General features: G+C 38.0%; 3 protein-coding genes across 3 annotated transcripts; 1 reads left to right on the top strand and 2 right to left on the bottom strand.

Moving 5' to 3' along the window:
- Positions 1-3,638: 3,638 nt before the first annotated feature.
- On the bottom strand, positions 3,639-6,982 carry LOC103947546 (E3 ubiquitin-protein ligase SP1). The gene is made up of 11 exons (XM_009358458.3): positions 6,586-6,982; positions 6,404-6,456; positions 6,082-6,203; positions 5,890-5,985; positions 5,571-5,708; positions 5,422-5,487; positions 4,962-5,074; positions 4,699-4,809; positions 4,464-4,507; positions 4,268-4,376; positions 3,639-4,171 (listed from the first exon to the last, which is right to left on the bottom strand). The coding sequence occupies exons 1-11, from the start codon at positions 6,657-6,659 to the stop codon at positions 4,069-4,071; spliced, it is 1,029 nt and encodes a 342-aa protein (XP_009356733.2). The 5' UTR covers positions 6,660-6,982; the 3' UTR covers positions 3,639-4,068.
- A 1,000-nt stretch (positions 6,983-7,982) lies between these two features.
- LOC103947548 (succinate dehydrogenase subunit 3-1, mitochondrial) lies at positions 7,983-10,032 on the top strand. Its single transcript, XM_009358460.3, has 4 exons — positions 7,983-8,236; positions 8,496-8,559; positions 9,253-9,620; positions 9,756-10,032. The coding sequence occupies exons 1-3, from the start codon at positions 8,052-8,054 to the stop codon at positions 9,589-9,591; spliced, it is 588 nt and encodes a 195-aa protein (XP_009356735.2). The 5' UTR covers positions 7,983-8,051; the 3' UTR covers positions 9,592-9,620; positions 9,756-10,032.
- A 986-nt stretch (positions 10,033-11,018) lies between these two features.
- On the bottom strand, positions 11,019-14,923 carry LOC103947649 (E3 ubiquitin-protein ligase SP1-like). The gene is made up of 13 exons (XM_048587054.1): positions 14,723-14,923; positions 14,444-14,496; positions 13,841-13,959; positions 13,660-13,755; positions 13,384-13,566; positions 12,668-12,733; positions 12,474-12,586; positions 12,272-12,391; positions 12,037-12,080; positions 11,708-11,767; positions 11,558-11,617; positions 11,369-11,450; positions 11,019-11,278 (listed from the first exon to the last, which is right to left on the bottom strand). The coding sequence occupies exons 1-13, from the start codon at positions 14,794-14,796 to the stop codon at positions 11,176-11,178; spliced, it is 1,173 nt and encodes a 390-aa protein (XP_048443011.1). The 5' UTR covers positions 14,797-14,923; the 3' UTR covers positions 11,019-11,175.
- Positions 14,924-15,569: the final 646 nt, after the last annotated feature.

Genomic DNA, 15,569 nt, shown 5'->3' with positions numbered 1-15,569 from the left:
CAGACGACAATGGCGTTTTAAGATTCATACAGGCGATTCCACATGGTAATATATGACTTTGTTGTTGTTGATGTGAATTCTCTCTCTTCACTTTACTTTTGTTATGTGGGGATGTATATATGGAATGAAAAGCTAGGGCTACATTCGTTCCGTTTGTGTTCCATCTAGATGTAAGAATCAAGAAATACTAAGGAAAGGAATATTTACTTCCTTTTTCTTATCCTTTTCCCATAGGGTCGACATGCTTAGCATCATCTGACCCGTGGGAAGGTTTTATGTTTATGCTCTGATTGGTGGTTAAGTGATGCCAATGAAGACTAGCAGCCAACTAAATTAGTAAATGAATCGGATTCCGATAAAGATTTGGATTCTCTCCTCTCTTTCCTCTCTTATTTAAATGCTCAAATATTAAACAACATCATCATCTTGTTTTACCTTATTTGTAGGGAGAGAAGAAGAGGAGAGAATTTAACTCCTTATGATAAGACCAGTCTTAATCAATATCTGATAAGCATAGGATTCAAATCCAACTATTATTGTCACTTAGTACTATGGTCTAGTTATATTCCGCTCACTTATAAGTGAAGAGTCTTAGATTCGATTCTCGTCAAATGCAAAGTTGAACCACATTATTATGGCAAGCCGCTTGGCCCACTCCCTCATCCTTTAGTGTGGATACTATAGTTTGTTAAAAAAAAAAAAAAAATTGGTTCATTATCAATGCTAATTTAAAACCTAAAAATGACTGAAGTATCATTGGCAATTCATTTAATATATACAAGTATAATATTTATAAAATAACATAAAATAAAATAAAAAGAATAGAATAACAAAATATGCTTCTATTAAACCGAATCAGATTATTATCAAATTGAATACACCTTATCTATATTTGAATCTATTTATAATCGAATTATCTTTATTCAAATAGTAATTGGATCATCCTGTAGACATCGAAATTTCAGTAAAACAAATGTTCACCCAACGCATTAAAGTTTTGACGTGTCAAGGCATACATGGCATACGCCACGTGTCGTACAAATTGTACACATGGCATGTGACTCAACAAAATAGGAAGAAATACCCTTGGATGATTAAACAAGGTTTTTCTTCTCAATTTGGGCAATGACAAGGTAAGCACACTTCAATCCATTACGGATCAAAGCAAGTTTTTCTCATTTGGGCAATGACAAAGCATACACATTTCAAGTTTAAAATGGTGTTAAGTGGGAAATTAGGCCATAAGTTAGACCACTTCAAGTTTAAAATGGTATTAAGTGGGAAATTAGGCCATAAGTTACACCACTTCAATTTCAATATTGCATTAAGTGGGAAAATTAGGCAATGGTGCTTGGAAAGGAAAAAAATATTTTGTGGTGGTGATTCATTCTCAAAGCCTATAAATAGGCTTCTCCATCAAGGTATCAAGCATCAAGGAATTCACAAATACATTTCTCTACTCCCAAATTGGAAGAGAATTCCCCAAATCCTTGAAGCTTTGAAACTCCAAAGCTCTCAAGCATCCAAATTCCCAAGAATTCCGAAGGATCAAGAAAGCACTATTCGTTCTTCGTCAAATCCTCCTTCAAGATCAAGCCCCAACGGCCCTTTGGATCAACAACCTCAACAAATCCACACATCCAATCGTTCTTCAAGACTAAGCCCAAAAGCCCTTGAAGATCTGCTCATCCATCAACCTTCAAGGTCAAGCCCAAAAGCCCTTGAAGAAATCCATACACCCATTCTTCAAGATCAAGCCCAACGCCCCTTGAAGATCCGTTCATCAACTGTTCATCCTTAGATCAAGCCCCGACGGCCCTTTGGATCAACAACTCATCCACTAACCTACACCCTACGAAGATAGAATCAGATGACCAAATTTGAGAGAGATCGTAACCCCAAAATCATAAACACAAAAATATTATTTTGTACACGTTATTCTGGTTTCTTGTTTCAAGGAATCTTTCGTGTTCACACATCCAATTAAAAATTTCAGCATCCTATTAAATATGGATAAGAACCATATCTTTTTTTTTATGTACATCTCTTTACTCATCGTGTCACATCCCAGCCCGGGGCGGATCACTTTCCAAGCCCGCTCCACCACCGTAGCACGATATTGTCCGCTTTGGGCTTACCATTCCCTCACGGTTTTGTTTTTGGGAACTCACGAGCAACTTCCCAGTGGGTCACCCATCATGGGATTGCTCTAGCCTCCTTCTCGCTTAACTTCGGAGTTCCTAAGGAACCCGAAGCCAGTGAGCTCCCAAAAGGCCTCGTGCTAGGTAAGGATTGAAATATACATTTAAAGATCACTCCCCTGGGCGATATGGGATGTCACAATCCACCCTCCTTAGGGGCCCGACGTCCTCGTCGGCACATTTCCGGCCAGGGATAGGCTATGATACCAAATTGTCACATCCCAGCCCGGGGCGGATCACTTCCCGGGCCCGCTCCACCACCGTAGCACGATATTGTCCGCTTTGGGCTTACCATTCCCTCACGGTTTTGTTTTTGGGAACTCACGAGCAACTTCTCAGTGGGTCACCCATCATGGGATTGCTCTAGCCCCCTTCTCGCTTAACTTCGGAGTTCCTACGGAACCCGAAGCCAGTGAGCTCCCAAAAGGCCTCGTGCTAGGTAGGGATGAGAATATACATATAAGGATCACTCCCCTGGGCGATGTGGGATGTCACACATCGCGTTACGAGAGATGTACAAACAAGAGGATAGACCCTTAAAAAATTATTTTTTTAATGAACAGTGTCAGTTTATATTTTATACTATCCCTATCCGAGGGCCAAAGTGCCATAAGCCAAAACCTAGCCAGTTTGACAAAAAATCCATCTCCAACCGAAGGGGGGCTATTTTTTAGCCCCTCAATAATTTATTATCTTAATAAATTAATATGGTTAATTGAATTAAACTACCATATTAAAATAATATTTTCGGACATATTTTGAGTGTCACTTGTCGCTAAATTAATAAGTCTCCTGATTTTTTATCTTATAATGAAAATAATGTGAAAAATTGGTGAAGAATTGAAATAAAATAAGGTAAGATAATTTGGAATATTGAAAATGATGTGAGAAGTGGGGTAAAAATGACTTAGGTATTTATAGGAAAAAAAAATTAGAATTTTTTTTTTTTTTAAATTTCGTCTTAAAAAAAAAAAGTCAAATCCAACAGTAACCTGACGTGCATGATGTTAGGTAGCATGTGTTTGGGCTGGGCTATAGGGCTGGCTGCTCTTGGCCAACTTGCTAGTCGGTTCTCCAATTTTTGGCATGGTGGAATCCACGAGCCCTTTGGCCTAACCCTCGGTTGGATATGGTTTTTGTGTCAAAACTGGCTATTTTTTGGCCTATGACCCTTTGGCCGGGTCGATTGGAGATGACCCTAGTTATATGAAATGTTTAAAATATCCACAAAATTATCAATATTTTCGTAGAAATATCTAAAAAATCAATAATCGATAGGTAGGGAGGAGAAGTGCAAACTTCACTAAAAAAAAATTTGACGAAATTCACTATGGACTTCAAACTTTTGATTTTTTTTTTTTTTTTTTAAGAAACTTTTTGCTAATTTCAACTAAAACTGAATAAGTTGATATACCCACCCGTTGCAACTTTACATAATTTCCGTCAAAGCAACCGATATCGATATATGCATCAATATTTACATAAATTTGCATATTGATATTTCTACCTATATAGATATTTTAAACACTGGCCATACGTGGAAACTCTCCAAAGGTGGATTGCTCCCATCATAAAGTCCGACAATGAAAATTGTTACATCACAACAATTTACAAGAATGTCTACCCGCTTAAATCAGTTATGGTTTACAAGAAAGCACCATGCCACAAGATTTCCGGAAAGAAAACTATGTAAAACTGCAAATTTACTCGAGTAAAGTTCATGGGAGCATTGGCAGGGTCGCACCACACAAAACAGTCATCGTTTAATCGCGGGCATGTTTGGAAGTGCTTCTCTAGATAACCTTCTGCTCAAGGCATCAAGATTTCTTCATCTACTACTGCCGCTCAAAACACTTGAAGCACAGCCTTAATGGCGGAAAGTCTTTACAGCCTGATCAATTCGTCGCCGGCAGAGAGGACAGGTGGTCAGGTGCAAGGAGCAAGTTGTACAACAGCACATATGACCACACCTGAAAAAATAAATAAAAGAATCAGTGATGTGTTAAATTCGTAAGGTAATAAATTAGACTGGCCATTGTATCATATAATGAAAGGGCAGTTCTTACGGGACAAAAACCGCATTATAATCCTGTTCAAGGCATATCACACATAAATTGGGCATCATACGGTCTCTCTTGTTTCCATCTGATGCACTATCATCTTTTTCGTTTGAACCTGGGAGAAAAAGGTAAAACCTCTTGGTACATTTTTGAGCATATATTATTGCAAATAACATCGTAATGGGGTCTCCCAGCAGTATACCTGCACTATCTTCCCCAGATCTTTTAGCAGCTGCAGCAACAACCCTGCATGGAGTCGAATTTCATTATCCATTTGTTTCAGATAGACGGAAGAAACAACAGAAATATTATTTATATATATATATATGAGGATATGAGGCCACCATCAAAACATGCTGTTTTTCCTTTACATTCTTACTCATAGAAGCAGCGACTTTCACTTGCAAGTTCCAAATGAACAAACTTGGGCTACGTACCTTTTCTGCAATTCCCAAAGGCGCTTCCTCTCAATGATGTATTGGATAGAATGCTTAGCAACCAAATAAACACCAAACACGGTCAAACCCACAGATGCATATTTGTACCACCTGAAAAGGACATCTATATTAATTAGACTACAGAGAAAGCACACCATTGAAGCAAATGAGCAGTGCATGAGTGCAAAAACACCAGCCATGGACTTACATAGCACACAGAATGTTAATATACATTTACGCATTTGTATTAAGTTATAAACAACCTTGCCCATTTTCCAAGGTTAGCAATAAGCTGATCAATGGTTTTGGGAGAGACATAAAATGGCCCCTTCTGAGGTCGTTGAATCCTAATGGTACCGATGTCATCTTTGACAGCCTGATATAAATCAAGCAATAAGAGAAAGTATCAAATGAGTGTGTACATCATAACATTTCAATGCACAAACGTTCCACCAAATAACATCCTGCAAATAAAATGCTAATTATGAAACTAAAGCTTCAAGCTGTTTTACAAGAGTGCAAATTCTTCTATGGGACAGTGATCATTTTTGGAACAAGGATCATCCAAATTAAGTACATTTTGGTACAATACTAAACAAAAAACATTTGCGTAAAAGTAATTTTAAAATTTGTAATTATCAGAATGTTGCTTCCTACAGTTTAGCTTTATGTCTATTTGAGTATTTGTACTAAAAAAGATACAGTTATTAAACTACAGCATACCTCACCAACAACACTCATAGAAGTACCGGTTGGAAGTACCCTCTCAATTCGTTTGACTCCAAGCATCTGAGACAAAACAGCCATCTTACTAGTTGAACCATTGAAGTTTGCCAGATACAAGTACACAACAATTACTAAACTAAGCAAACCTTGAGGCCTTGGAGATAATCTAATGTCCCACGTACGAGGGATCGTCCTGACTCTTCAAATACCTCACTTGCAACCGGCAATACAAATCCTGTGGCAGCTCGTGCTCCCACCACAAACACACGACCAGTTCCATCATCCTGATAAAAATAAAAAAATAAAATTCCAGGAACCACCATCATATCCAGTTAGTCAAATTTCAGCTCCAAGTGAACCAAAAATAATATTTACTCAATAAGCACAAGAAGGGACATGTAGAGAGAGAGAGAGAGAGAGAGAGAGAGAGAGAGAGAGAGAGAGAGAGAGAGAGAGAATTCTCACCAAGTACCAGGGAACTTCTTTACTCATTGAAAGCATCAAAGCAGAATCCTGTATCCATGAGCCAGCATCATTGTGTTTCAAAAAATGTTGTTCTGCCTGAAGAAGATAAACAATATCGTTGATTTCCAATCACACGAGAACACAACCAACGAACGCATCCAAATATGTTCTTTAGAGTTATGATTTGTGTACCGTTTCCTCCACAACTACGCCTCGTAAACCAGTGAATTCACAGTTGATGGGGGTTTCAGAGCTAACTCTCCCCGAAACTGCAACCACCACTGGCAATCTAAATTCGGAATCCAACAATTTTGCTGAAAAAAGAAAGTAGACAGCAACTCTAATTCAGGGAGCAGACCCAAAGAGACAAACGGCATCGCCCGAAAAATAAATAAATCTACAAATCTTCTCCCAACAGATGTTCCACATGAAAATGTATTTGATTCAAGCAAGGCACCAAAACAAAACAATTGAAGCAAAAACTAATCTTTCAGTTTCGAAAAAAGGCGCATACCCAATTCCTTTAACTGATTAATCCGAGTGGCGGATTTAAGAATCTCTGCATCCCTGTGTAATCACAAAACACCAAAATTCAACATACCAACAAAAAAAAAAAGTAATTAACAACTTAGAAATGTTTAATTTGATCATCAGTAAAGCTAATTCGATATCGAAAAACAGAGAGAATAAACTGACCTGCCACTGCTCCTGCCAAGAAGGTAAAGAGCAGCTCCACTCAGACAACAACTCAATCCACCCCAAGGTAGCATTTTTAACCACCGCAACGATCGATAAACTAATTCCAAACCCTTGCGCTATTGCTCTCCGCCTTGTTACGCATTACCGGAAGCATCAGGGCTCAAAAACCGGACCCAGAAAGAAATCATACGCGAAAGATTGATCATTTACGGCGAATTTGATGGAAAGATATGGAATTGGAATGGGAATTAGGGATTTTGGGAGAGAAAGAGGGGGAAAGGAGGAGTGAGATTCTAGGGAAATAGGAAGTCGCAAATAAAGGGTTCTGGAAATTTTCTGTTTGTTTTCCGGGAAAGTTGAAAAGGAAGGAAATTGCGAAGGGGGATTAGGGATTTTACAAAGAGAGAGCGGGGGGAGATGATATTGTCGGGAAATAGGAACTCACAAAGGAAGGGTTCTGGAATTTTCTGTTTGTTTCCCGGGAAAGTTGAAAATGAAGGAAACTGGGAAGGGGGATTAGGGGGAGGGAAGCGGAGGGACAAGAGTGGAATATAAGTCAATGTGAAAGTTTATTTATCCAAATCCCATTAAGGTCCTAAATTCAACAATGAACGTGTTTATCAACACATAAGTAATAACACAATTATCAAATTCAATCTTTCTAATATTGCTCTTTTAATTAAAACACGATATGAAGTGAGCTTGCTTAATTAAAACGAGCCTAAAGAAAAAAAATTATAAAATAAGTGACATTAACTCACGACACATGGCCTCAGGCACAAGGTTGGATTATTCTTACTCGATTGAGCAGTCAAATTTTGCTTCCTTTCACCGTAACTCGGCTGGTTGTGCTTGCAGTGGAGAGCATTTTGTGGGTTTTAGCAATGCTTAAAATATCTATGAAATTGTCGATATATTCGTCGAATTATTTGAAAAATCAAGAATGATATGGAAAATGAGAGAATGAAAACTTCAACTATTGTTGGCGAAATAGAGAAAAATTATTGAATATCAACTTAAATTTTGTTAGAACCCATGGCATATTTCGAACTTCTAAATTTTTTATGAGAAATTTTTCTTTAGTTACGATTAAATCTGATGATTTGATATATAAGCCTATTACAAATTTTCATAATTTCTATCGAAAACAACCGATATCAAAACCAACATCAATATTTTCATAAATTTTCATATCGATACTTTCACATGTGTCGAAATTTTAAGCATTAGTTTTTGGGAATCCATTAGGAGGGGTGCTCTTAGGCCCATATATAGTATGCATATCCAATTTCGTAGTTCTGAATATGACGTATTTACCCTTCAACGGGTCATGAGTTGAGTATAACTGTATGAATGAAAATATTATCTTCTCTCTCTAACTCAGTCTAATTATCTCTCTCCTTCTGGCGGATCTGAACCAGGGTCCTATCAAAACATCTCTCTCTGCTTCTTCCTTCGTTTCAATGGCTGCGGCCGCTCTCAGAAACCCTAGCTCCAAGCGCATCCTCTCCTACTCGCCGCAATCCTACTTGTTCGGCCGAGGATTGATCGCCGCCGCCGGTTCTCCAATCGCCAACTCTGCTGTCGGAAATGACCGATCTTTTAGCCCTAGTCCTTGGTGGCGATCCATGGCCACCTTCACCGGCATGTTAGTATTCACTCGTTGGCTCTGTGTTGCTTAAAGTTTTAATTTTTCATTTTTTGTAAGAAATTAGGACTTTTTGTAGGGAATTAATTGAGAGATTTGCACCGTTTGAGTTTTTTTTTATTTTATTTTTTATATTGGATTTAATTGGCCTGTTTAATTTTTTGTATCTGAATTAGATTTTGCGTCATTGAAGTTGAATATCTATCGATGGGAGTTTTTTGGGTTGTGAATTGTAATCGAATTGTGTATGCCTGTACAGAAAACCTCAAGTGAATGTTGGATTTGATCATGGAAAAACGACGCTGACTGCCGCAATTACAAAGGTCCGCCATTTTGATGTATTGATTGTATTTTTATATGAGATTTTGTGGGCTGTATTTGTATCTCTGCATTTGCTTCATAAAACACAGCGGATGTTGCTAAAGATAACTGCTTCCCCAACTTAGTCCCATCTCCGACACGCGAAATGGGACGGACCCAGTTCATATGGGAGAGTTGGGGGAAAATGGAAACTTTTCGGTCATAATATGCTGTTTGATTCCTTAATGGAAACTTTTCGGTCATGATATGTTGGTTCCTTAATGGAAACTTTTCGATCATAATATAATGTTTTGATCTCAATTCAAGTAAGTTGGGAATGCATTTAGGCACTCATTTAGAGATTCCTTAATGAATTAATCCTAATCCTTTAGGGTATTGACATTTGTTATTTCGTTACGAGAAGTGTCTTAACTTTGGCCTGCAATTTTGTTCATAATATCTAAGTACAGTTCCATTTTAATATCATCGTTGCGGTCTTATACTGATACTATTGTTTTGATCATGAAACTATATTAAGAAGCTTTCCTAGAACAATGACGTGCTTTATTTGAATTGTCCATATTTTCATGTTGCACAGTTCTTTTTTGCCTTGCTCTGTTGCTCCCCTTATTTTCACTGGGTTTTCACTCTTTTATTTTGTGTTGCAGTAGCGGTCAGTTTACTAATTTTTTTTTTTTTTTTTAAATGTCCTGAAGGGTTTTGCAACTGTTGCCACCGGCCATGTTGAACAAGGGACCGTTAATCCTAATATCATGAACCTTCGCCCGTTATCTCCTCATCTTCCTGTTTATACGCCACAGCTGAATTCGACGTTTTCAATTACCAATAGAATCTCAGGGGTTGTCCTAGCTACTGTAGTTCTTCTTTTTTATCTTCTTTATCTGAAAATGGGTTTGATTTGCTTCACCTTTGAAAAATACTACCAACTCCTCTTTTATTCATCAAAGCTCATCCCCATCACCGTCGAGATTTCAGCTTTAGCCCTGGCCTATCATACGTTATATGGGGTTCGCAGCTTTGTTCGCAAATTGTGAGCTGATACAACCGGTTCCTCTTGAACAAGGTTTGTTCACATCATCTCTGCCACAGAAACCTAAGAATTAGCTTTGCTTATTTGTTAATATTTAATACGACTAGTTGTCGAGTCTGAATTGTGAAAAGTTTTGAGGGCTAAACATTCCCTATGTTCATTTGTCAGGACAAAGATTTGCCTGAGGGAGGGAGGTAGAACGGTTGGTGCAGGAGTTGTTCCGTAAGTACTCTGAGAATAAAGATTTTCTGGTGCTGGATCATTTGAATCACTTTCTGTGTGCACATTAGTAGAATAAGGCGTGGTGAAACAAAGAACTCTTCACTTGGAAACATGACATGTCATAATTATTTACATAATCCGCGTTTTATGCGTTTGTTTTAGGTTTTGTTGATGAGATTGTCTGGTGTTAGAATGAACAGTAAATCGAGTCCTTTTTCGTGCACCTTTGGGTTTAGTTTGTTCAAGTAATTTATGTTCTTTTGCATTTACAATTTCGCTCCTTGCAAATCCATTTTGCTTTCCTCGAAGGAAAACCCGAAATGATCTGTATGGTTTCGCTGTTAGTTTTCTGGCTTGTTAGCGTCGAAGGACGTTAATTTGAGGATGAGCCGAAACGAGAAGATAACAGTACCGAGGGGATTGGAGAGACCACAATGTTACCCTCCTATGAATTCACATTCTGCATCAACTATTGACAATCGCTGTTAAACTACTACTACCAGCTGACTGGTAATTAGCCAGAGCTCAGGGGAGCTTCGGGTACCGTCAACCGTCAAGTGCTTGGGAATCAGAATTTGATTCGGCCATCGTCTGATGGTCAGCCAACTCGGCCATCGTCATTTTCAGGACATGTGAAAATCAAATGCATATTAGTCATAAAATTATATTAGTTTTGATTCGGAGGCTTAAAATATTCGTCTTTTTTTTAATACAACAATATTATTTATACTAAAAAAGATGGGGATTGAGTTAATAAATTTGGTCCGAATACGTTTATGTGAGAATCGAATTTAAAACCTTTCATATTTGTTCAAAAAAAAAAAAAAAAAAGTTAAAGACCTTTCACTAACTAGTAACGAGGAACATTACTAGACTATAATATTAAGTCGTGAGTTCTATTCGATCTTGCATAAGTACCAATCCAATGCACATGGTCTCATTCAATGTGAAAGTGGGTTTTAGTAATGGAGACATGTTCTCCTAGATCTCAGGGTCAAAGAAAATGGTGGTCACCCACCGTTCGATCTTAATTCAACATAAGAAAGTACAACAGAAAAAGTTATGAAAACATACAACAGAAAAAATTAGTGAGTACATATTAAATTACGATCAAACGGTTGATGACCACCATTTTCTTGAATCTTGAAGTCTAGTCTAGAGAACAGTTCTATTTAGAAATGAGGTGAGGCTGGTCAGGCTATCCTATCCTTATAATACGATGCATATTTATTACGCATAACAAAACTCAGACTTCCAGTTTAAGCTAAGAACACTTGAAGTCTAACAGATTCCTGTAGAAAATATTATCATATCATCGAGATCTCTTCATCGATCTACCAGACCACCTATCGCATTAAGCGTTCTCTTACGGGCGGAATGTCCTCACTGCCTGAGAAAATGGTTGCCGGCAGAGGGGACATTCGGTCAGCTGCGAGCAGCAAGTTGTACAACAGCACATATGACCACACCTGATACAATAAATGAGTCAAAAGTGTGCTAAGTTTATAAAGGAACACTAGACGATCCATTGAATCAAATATCGAAAAGCCAGTTCTTACGGGATGAAAACAACATTGTACTGCTGCTCAAGGCATATCACACATGAATTGGCCCCGTCTGGTGCAGCAGCAGCCCTTTCGCCTGAACCCGGGAGAAGAAAAAAGAAAGTTAAAGCCTTTCAGCACATTTCCGAGCATATATTATCCGATAAATAGCATTGTAACGAGGACACATCGCTATATATCTACCTGCATTATCTCTTTGAGATCTTATATAAACTGCAGCGACGGCCCTTGTGTCCGATGAACCTGGGAGAAAAAAATGTTAAAGCGTTTTGGTACATTTCCAAGCGATATGACGAGTAGTATTGTAATGTGGATACTCGGCGATATACCTACCTGCATTATGTTGCCGAGATCTTATATCAGCTACAGCAGCGGCCGCCCTTTCGTATGAAGCTGGGAGAAGGAAAAAAAAGTTGAAGCGTTTTAGACTTTTAGTGCATTTTCGAGCACATGTTACATGAGAAAAAAGCATTGTCTCCGGCACACTCCACATTATACCTATATTATTTATCTGAGATCTTATATCAGCTACTGCAGCAGCCGCCCTTTCGTACGAAGCTGGGAGAAGGAAAGAAAGGTTGAAGCGTTTTAGACTTCTAGTACATTTTCGAGCACATGTTACATGAGAAAAAAGCATTGTCACAGCGCACTCCACATTATACCTATATTATTTTCCCGATATCTTATATCATCTGCAGCAACAGCCCTGCACAGACAGGAAGTTCAATTTCTATCAGCCTCAACAGACAGATCAAATTATGAAGGGAAAAAAAAAAATAATAATAATAATATCTGGGGTTAAATAAAATGCGGTTCTATCCACAGAAGCAGTAATGACAACCAGTGACTTTTACTTGCAGTAAGTTTCCGAATGAACGTAACTTGGGCAAAACTTACCTTCTCCTGCTTCTCAGCCATTCGGAGCGGCGCAGTCTTTCCCTGATGTACTTATCAAGTTCAGCGGCAATCAAAGTAAGACCGATCACAGCCACACCAAAAGATGCACATTTCAAAAACCTGGTAAAGATGTTTATATTAATTGTACTTTAGAGAAGGCGCAAAAGGACGCCGATGAGTAGTGTACATTGCAAAAACAAACCTTGCCCAGTTCTTATGGCTCGCAATGAGCTCGTCGATGGATTTGGTGGAGACATAGAATGGCCCTTCGTGGGGTTTTTGAATGCGAATGGTACCAACGTCGTCTTTGACGGCCTGAACATGAATTTGAAACCTAAGGATTAGTGTATATATTAAGTAGGCTAACATCACAAGTTCATAGCATTTCAAACATACCTCACCAACAACACTCAGAGAAATACCAATTGGAAGTACACGCTCAGTTCTCTGGACTCCCAGTAACTAAGACAAAATAGCGAAAATGTTAGTTGAACCGATTTGGGTTTTGATCACAAATAGTCCTTTATGTTTTGGTAACTCATCGGTTTGGTCCTTCATCTATTGACTCGCTCATCCAACAAGCTGCCACCTCCGAGAACCCCACAGCCACCACATCTACTCCCACTTGTGCGCCGTGCACTCCATTGCTTCCCTTCTTACATCACAACACTGGCCGCCCATTCCCCCACTCCCTATATATTCCTTGAATCCCCATATTAAAACCATGTCTCTCAATCCGAAACGGAAAATCCAACTCCCAGATCCTAAACTCAGTCCCGCAATCTGCAACGGAAACCACTCGCTCCCTGGCAAGTTCTCATAGACTTCTACGTCCTCAATTCAATTTGAGAATGCAGCAGCACCACCATGTTTTCCTCCCTCTCTGTTTGTGTTTCAATCAACGGGGACGAATCCATCATTGAGTGCTGTTTGTTGTGACCAGACTCAGAAGTCGAAGATGACAAAATATATTTCAACATTCTAAACTGATGAGCAAGTGAATGCATGAAGAACCGAACTGACGAGTTGCCAAAACATTGAGGACAATTTGTGTTAAAAACCCGATGAAGTTTTACCATATATAAATACGGATATCACTAAACAATACAAACCTTGATGCCTTCACGGTCATCTATTCTCTCACATTCGACGCTTCTCTTTGTCTCACATTCGAGTCTGTTCATCTCACATTCGTGGCATCTCCTGGACTGTTCAAATTGGCCACTTGAAGCTGGAAATGTAAAGCCTGAGGCACCTGTAGCTCCGACCACATTCACCCGGCCAGTTCCATCGTCCTGGTATACAAAATCAAGGAACCACATCACCATCAAGCACAACAATGAACATGTGTGAGAGAGAGAGAGAGGTGAGAGCGAACAGATACTCACCAAATACCAGGGCACTTCTCTACATTCTGAAAGTAGCAAATTATAACCCGTCTGCCAATCACCTTTCTCGTCGCGTTTCAGAAACCTTTGTGATGCCTAAAGAAGGTGTCGATATCAAAAATCACCAGTAAAGAAAGCACTCAAAATTCATGTACGACGTTTGAAGTTATCATTTGTGTACCGTTTGCATGACAACTACGCCGCGTAAACCACCAAACTCACAGTGGATTGGATTGTCACAGCAAACCGTCCCAGAAACTCCAACCACCAAAGGTATCCGCCTAAGCTCCAACAGTTTGGCTGACAAATGAAACAAGACAACTCGACGTTATGTAGGAAACAAATCAAGGCCGACGAACTAACAGCATCGATAGCAAATAAATCTCTTTCCTAGCAATGTTCCATACAAATAAATCTCTTTCACATCATTATGTTATTTCTCCTACTGCTGCTATCATCTATCCTCTCACTTTAAAACATGTTGTCCAATATGCAACGGGCTCATAGCTCGAGCAGCTAAAGCATTCACCCTTGCATCCGAGGTTGCGCGTTTTAAGTTCTCGCTCCCTCAATATCGCTTCTATAAAAAAAACATATATACGCATGTGCTCCAGTGTAAACTAATCATTTAGTACTCAAATATTATATTCACCGGTTGATTAGAAATACAAGGAGAGTTTGTGTTACTTTCAAAATCTTAGGAAGTTTTGTGAAAACTCGATAAACCTCAGGGAGTGTATGTGTAAGTAACCCGATTCATGTCTTTTGAAAAAGAGGCACATACCCAATTCACTCACTTGATTAATCTGAGGGACCGACTCAAGAGCATCTGCATCACTGTAAAATCACAAAACATCAGTTTATTACAACAATATATTTACCCTAAGACGTGGAGAAATAGATTGGTATTCAACTCACCGTCCATAATATTCGTTTGTAAAGAATACTATTAAGTGATACCTCAAAGAAATTTAACTTCCACAATAATTTGAAAATAGATAATTAATCGTTACTAATTAAGTTTAATCTCTGCTTAATATAAAATCTTAGGTTAATTACTTACCTGCTGAATCTCCATCCGGCAAGGTAAAGAGCAAGTGCACCCAAACACCACCATACTCCCTCCCAAATTCGCATCTCTCCGATCAAGGATTAATCAAAGTATCAAACTGCTGCTGAAGTCTCATTATATATGGAAGAGCTTACGACTTAAGAAATAATGAAACTTATGGACCAAGGAAACTCAAAATATAAAAGGAAACCGAATTTTTAAAAGGGCAAAATTAAATTTGTAGACAAAATTTACAAATTAAATAATATGTCACTAATAGGAATGAACACGTTTATCAATACTTAAGTAATAAATCAATCATCAACTTCCATGTCATTTTGTTTCCAAAATTTTGTCTACAAATTTAGTTTTCTTAGTATTACCCTTTTTAAAATATTTAATTGTGAATTCACAATATTTTGCTAAACAACAATATAATTACACAAAAATCTTTAGAATTCTCAATTAAATACACCTAAATTTTTTATATAAAGTCTTTTAAAATCCAATTTAATACTTGAAATTATTAATTCCCCGAAACTCTCTCAAAATTATAATTGAATACGTCCATGGGTATAAACAGTGGCGAAGGCATTATAGGGCTAGCATGTACATATGCCTAACCTCATTCTTTTAGTCCTTTTAAATAATTTAGTATTATATTTTTTTTTTTTGGGTAAACTTAGTATGTACTCTATTTTTTTTCAGTTTACACAAAAAATTTTAATTCTATTTTCCTATAGTTAAAATTATATTTTACATCTTATTTTATAAACAAATTAAAAATCTAAAGTCTGATTTAGTTTTATAAAAAAAAAAAAATATTCTTTCACATTGTCCAATCGAAAAATAAACTTTG

Source organism: the organism of the source record quoted next, unplaced genomic scaffold (assembly GCF_019419815.1).
Source record: "Pyrus x bretschneideri cultivar Hongxiangsu unplaced genomic scaffold, Pyrus_bretschneideri_v1 Contig25, whole genome shotgun sequence".
In the NCBI taxonomy this organism is placed as follows: domain Eukaryota; kingdom Viridiplantae; phylum Streptophyta; class Magnoliopsida; order Rosales; family Rosaceae; genus Pyrus; species Pyrus x bretschneideri.
This window is presented reverse-complemented; position numbering and strand designations above follow the sequence as displayed.